Source organism: Cyprinodon tularosa, unplaced genomic scaffold, assembly GCF_016077235.1.
Source record: "Cyprinodon tularosa strain WSP-4 unplaced genomic scaffold, ASM1607723v1 ctg386, whole genome shotgun sequence".
Lineage (NCBI taxonomy): Eukaryota > Metazoa > Chordata > Actinopteri > Cyprinodontiformes > Cyprinodontidae > Cyprinodon > Cyprinodon tularosa.
In genome coordinates this window covers 305,001-310,913 of record NW_024039103.1, presented here as the reverse complement: position 1 = coordinate 310,913, position 5,913 = coordinate 305,001, and the positions used below count along the sequence as shown (strand labels likewise).

Sequence of the window (5,913 nt, the reverse complement as noted above, 5' to 3'; positions counted from 1 at the left end):
TTCATTTGTTGTCATTTGTAATCATCAAAATTAAACAAAATAAACATCTGAAATATATGAGTTTGTATGTAATGTATGAATATAATATACAAGTTTCACTTTTTAAATGGAATTACTGAAATCAATCTACTTTTTCATGATATTCTAATTTTATGACCAGCACCTGTATATGATAGATATAATGTATGAAGCTGGTGAAAACAAAACTGCGCAGCCTATGCAAGGAGGATCGGTTGTCAGACCTTCTTTTGTTGGCAATCGAGAAGGATGTGCCAATCATTCACAGTGAGGTTATTAACATTTTTAAAGACATGGCTAACAGAAAACTGCTGCTGTGAACAAAAGAGAACAAAAATAGCAAAAATACTTAAAAGTTGGAATTTTGTTTTTAAACAGTTAAATCACCATGACGGGAAATAAGTTTTTGGATCATAATCTTGGGTTTAGTTTGGGGGGAAAAGAAAGGCAAGAGACTGAAATAAATAAGACATTGACCTTCACTCAACACAGAAAAGATGAGACAATGAGGAAAAAAAGAAAAGAGAAACTGACAAGAAAAAACAAAGAGGAAAGATTGAAGAAAATGTATATAGGTACTTACAAAATACACTAAGACACAAACAGAGTAGGCTTTTCTCATGGTGACATGCATTAATAAAATGTTTGTTTTGTTCTTTTTTTCTGCAGTTCCACGTTAAAGTTTGATGCAGCAGCTCTGCTTTTCTGAATGGACCGTCTCCATCTCCACTGTCAGTACAGCAAACCAGGCAGACATTTTTTTTATAGATTACAGTACACTAAAAGGTTGCATTGTGCCCTTGTATGCATTTTTAACAGTTTAATTCTGTAAAGACAAAATATGTCTGGTGGTCCAGCTCTGATTTACATCTTTGGCTAAATTGCAGGTTTGAATATTGTAATACTTTCCTATAACAAAATAGACCTGCAGAAAGAAATTACTAATAAAATATTTTACATATGCATAGTTCTATGTTCTTTGTAGATATTTCCCTTAGCTTTGATTGTATGTCTCACAATTTTGTAATTTATCATTGTTCATTAAACTCTGAAAGCTATGTGACTTTGTTAATATTGTGTCCTAAAATGCGATAACATGTGCCCTTTTTTTTTTTTGAGCACCTGCCCCTTTAGTGGTCTCTGCACGGCCCTGATTGCCTGTATACCCAGTGTCACACGTTTTAATTTGATTTCATCTGAGACTCTGGCAAGTGGGTCGGCCTTAGCCAGAGCCAGGCCCAGAAGAGTCAGAACAAATCACAATTGGTTTTGGTTGCCGTTCCTCTGAATATCATGAAGGTATAATTTGATCCAATTAGTTAAATAAATAAACAATATGCCTTCTGTTCCATGGCCTTAATGCAGTTATAATGCATCCACCAAGCCCCCACCCCCTCTGCTCCCACTCAGGCATGAACAAACTACATATCTGTTGGAGGGGAAATATAAACCAAATTCAGTTTCCTAAGTGTTTATTGGGTGAAGAGTTTTATAATGGCCTTAATGCAGCATTGATGTCCATTATTTCAAACAGGGATTTTAACAAAGTGAATTGATTGTTTAGTGGATTTCATAGCTCCAGCTGTAAGGATTAGGTCGTGCCTTATTTACTGTACTTTCCCTTAAACATATTTCACACCATCTCAGTCTCATTGGAAATCGTTTTCACACATGAAACTGAGGCTGATCAAGCCAAATTATACATTGACCTCACCACACTCGCATGTCTGTATTTATAGTTTTTAGTAGCATCTTCCTTGTGCTGATTGCAGCAACCCAGTCACTTGTTGGCGTTTAAAAGTGAGTTTGGCAAACAGATGATTTTTTTTAAGTGGCCTACATGTCTGAAGCGGCAGCTCAGGTCAGAAATGATGAGTTTTGTTGTTCCTCCATTTTATTTTCTCCCTCTCTCTTCTGTTTTTCCCCTTTTTTTCTGGCTGTGTGAGCGCTGCCGCGGTGACAGATGGCGAAGCCCTCCTCCTCCTCCTCCAACACCATCTACATCTCCTCCTCCTCCTCCTCTCTCACTCCTTTCCTTCTTTCTCTCTGTGTGTCTCTCTTCCCCCGGGAGGGCAAATCTCTCCGAATGCGGGCGCATGTCAATCACCGGCCTCTCATGTGATGGCTCTTGCCGGTGACGTGCCAGCCATATGGGCGCTGGCATCACAGGCTTAGCTGGTATGTAACCCCTCTCCCGGTAGCTCACGGTTGCCATACGTGCACCGACACACACACTTTCTCTCTCCCTTTATCTTCCTCGCTCGCACACACACAGGCACGCGCGTTTACATCCGTGCATGCATGCCCTCACGCATGCACACGCAGAAACACCAGGACGCCGGGACAGGAGGACGCACCAGAGACAGTAAGCGACAGCCGCGCGTTCCCTGCACCTGCACGCTGACGGAGAGCGGTGCTGCGCCCGCTCGTGCGCCCCTGAAGATGGTTTGAAACCAAAGCGCGTTTTATTCTTCCTCTGTTTCTGCCTCCCATCCAATTAATCGCGAAAGCAAAGGTAAGTTATATAAAACATTTTATAGAAATACATAACTGAAAAAAAATGCTGAATCAATAATGGTGGAGATTTTTTTATTTTTTTATTAGACAATCAGATTAAATGGGATCATAGTTCTAATAACTGTGGTGATTTTACACACGCACGTTACTTGTCATTTCCAGTCTCTTTTGGCTTTGATACACATGGAGATCTAATCATCTAATTGTTCTAGCAGATTCGCATCCATCCAACGCAATGCAAGCGCTGTAAGAACAAAAATCACGCTGGTGGCACAAGCCTGATTGGGACGGTAGCTGAGCTTTAATGATGCCCTGCCAGGTTTGCCCTTCAACTTCTGACACCAGAAGCTACCTGGATGATGAAAGCTGTTAAATATTCCACCTATGCCAGTTTCACTTCCTCTTGGATCGTGTTTCAGGGAATCAGTCCTGAGGATTGGAATAGCCTCTGATAGCAGAAACATGCTGGACACTGATTTGCTGGTGAGATTCCTGCGCTCGGACGGTGCTGATCTGATAAACAAAAGACAACGGGAAAGACAATACCATTTAGCCCCTTTTTTCCCCATCAGCTCCGTTTTTTGAAGCAAGAAAGTCCACAAAAGCTTCTCTCATGAGAATTATTCTATTTTCCTCTCGTTTTTCTGTTGTTTTATGATTTTTTTTTTTTTTACCTTCAGGCTCGGAGCAAATGAAAGGGCGGGACAACGCCACTGACCGTCACAGGCTTGATTTATCTCTGTTTTGTCCACTTGTTTCCCCCCCACTCCTTTTTGAAAAACACTCAGGAGTTCTGTGGGATTGTTATTTTTAACGAGAGCTAAAAGGATACACGCGATTTCCATTTGTAAAACCTGAAATCACGCATTGGTGCATACTGAATTATGTGTGAAATCCATTTACTGCTATATGCATGTTCTGTTAATTAAATGTTGTTGCATTTTTTTCCCCATATAATTGTAGAAATCTCCTGAGCCTGAGATTTAAATGCTAGATTTTGCCCCTGGCACATCCTCCGAGATAATTAAGCCTGCAGCATAGAGCACCTTGCTGCTGCAAAATAAATGTAGCACGTTAGGAAGAAAGGCAGTCAAGGATACCTTTGATGAATCAGTGTTAGGGTGATGCAAAAGATAAATTAATGAATTTTACATATGATTTTTTTTATTTAAAGTGTATACGATATATTTTGATCCATTTATTGTAATAAATATTTACCGATTTGTTTAATTAACAGAAGAAAACCGAAATACATGTAATTAAAAATAACCTATTTTTTTTTTTGCCTCTGAAGAGAGGTGGGATGTGTGCATGAATACTGCTGGAATGCAGCCAGAAGTATATATGGGCGTCAGGAGGAGTGAAAGCGGGGCCCCGTGGGACCTGTAATGTGGCCCCTGCCGCTGGGTCCCGCTGCGAGAGGACGCGACAGGGCAAACCAATGACAGCAGGGAATTAAATGAGGATCAGTCCAGCTGTAAAGCAGTGGGAAGCTTTAAGGCTCCATTTCTTGAAATGATTCATACTTTGGTTCTTTGTGACCAATGCAATCTTTTATAATACACAGTTGATTTATTTTCTCGTAAAAAAGTTATAATAAAGAGAATAAAAACAACAATAAAGCTAGTATTGTCTATTTTGGAGAAACTGCAGCAAAACAAACAAAAAAAACAGCAATTTCTCCCCCATTGTGACTGTCCTGTCCATCTGAATCTATTTTTTGCAGATTCACAATGTTGACAAGGCTTTTCAGTGATCCTTCGCTGCTTCCCGATGTGCAAAAATACTCTGCCTGGGCAGACGACAGCGATGGAGAGGACCAGAAAGTCAAAGACGAGGATCAAGACGCGCAGGACGACATGGAGTCCTCTGACCTGAGGGGAGGCAGTGTGACTCAGTCTGAACATGCCGGTGATGACGACGACGACGACGACGATGCGGAAGAAGACGAGGACGGTGAGGATGCAGAGGGAGACAGGCCCAAGAAAAGGGGCCCTAAAAAACGCAAAATGACCCAGGCCCGGATCGAGCGCTCCAAGCTGCGGAGGATAAAGGCCAACGCCAGAGAGCGGACCCGGATGCACGACCTGAACTCTGCGCTCGACAATCTGCGTAAAGTTGTGCCCTGTTATTCCAAAACACAAAAACTGTCCAAAATCGAGACATTGCGGCTGGCAAAGAACTATATATGGGCTTTGTCGGAGATACTCCGCTCTGGGAAAAGACCTGACCTCGTTTCCTACGTCCAGACTCTTTGCAAAGGACTTTCCCAGCCCACCACCAACCTGGTGGCGGGATGCCTGCAGCTGAACTCCCGCAACTTCCTCACTGAGCAACAGTGTCAGGATGGGGGCAGATATGCGTCTGGCTCCTTCTCCATGCACTCCTACCCCTACCAGTGCGCTCGTCTGTCCAGCCCCCACTGCCAGCCGGGCTCGAACTCGCATCCGCTGAGGACGCACGGTTATTGCTCGGCGTACGACTCACTGTACGGTGGGAGCGGATCGCCGGAATACAACAGCCCCGAATATGAGGGCCCTCTCAGCCCACCCTTGTGCATCAACGGCAACTTTTCCCTGAAGCACCAAGGCTCTGGTTCCCCGGAGAATGAGAAGGGGTACCACTACTCTATGCATTACTCTGGTCTGCCTGGCTCCAGACCTTCAGGGGCCCATAACCTGGTGTTTGGCTCCTCAGGGGCCCGGAGCGGCATTCACTCTGAAAACGTTCTGCCTTACCATGACATGCACTTACACCACGAACGGGGCCCCGTGTATGATGAACTGAACGCGTTTTTCCACAATTAAAAGTGAATCCGTGCGTCTTCCTGTTGTCAAACCATCCACGGCACACATTTGGATTCAGGCAGAATCCTGGAAATAATAACAACAAAATAATTAAAAAAAGAAACTCTAGCTTTTTGTTTTCAGTGGTGTAGGCTACTTTCCTTTATTTGTCAATATCGAGTTTTTTTTTTTACATAGTCAGGGGTGCAATGGAAGATAAGTTTAACAACAGTCTAATTTTGCTCAGTAAAAGCTTCTCCTCCTCTAAACAAAACATGCATTTCATGGGGAATCAATAAAAAAAAGAAGAAAACAAAATGATTTGAAATAGTATTTATAACGTGTGATTTGTGTTTGTGTTGGATTGTTTGCATTTTGATAGAAGGACGTACTATTTCACCTCCACATTTTTCATGCATCACTACATCGCTGGCTGTATAGCGCCCCCACACCACCCCCCACCACCACAGTAATGGTTATATTAAAAAAGTGACCAAGAAACAATCTTCAAAGGGCGAAATAATAATAATAATAAAAAAAAAAAACAAGTAACAGACGGGCAAAAAATAAATAAATAAATAAATAAAAAAAT

At 42.2% G+C, this 5,913-nt stretch overlaps 1 protein-coding gene across 5 annotated transcripts; it reads left to right on the top strand.

Moving 5' to 3' along the window:
• Positions 1-2,062: 2,062 nt before the first annotated feature.
• Positions 2,063-5,450, top strand: LOC119791311 (neurogenic differentiation factor 2-like). Of its 5 annotated transcripts, none has more exons than XM_038297353.1 (3): positions 2,075-2,196; positions 2,294-2,533; positions 4,262-5,450. In XM_038297353.1, the coding sequence occupies exon 3, from the start codon at positions 4,269-4,271 to the stop codon at positions 5,340-5,342; it is 1,074 nt and encodes a 357-aa protein (XP_038153281.1). In that variant the 5' UTR covers positions 2,075-2,196; positions 2,294-2,533; positions 4,262-4,268; the 3' UTR covers positions 5,343-5,450. The 5 variants fall into 5 exon arrangements, with proteins under 5 accessions (XP_038153284.1, XP_038153281.1, XP_038153282.1 ...); XM_038297354.1 differs by lacking the exon at positions 2,075-2,196 and adding an exon at positions 2,751-3,018 and having other exon boundaries at positions 2,203-2,533; XM_038297356.1 differs by lacking the exon at positions 2,294-2,533 and having other exon boundaries at positions 2,063-2,196.
• The last annotated feature ends 463 nt before the right edge of the window (positions 5,451-5,913 follow it).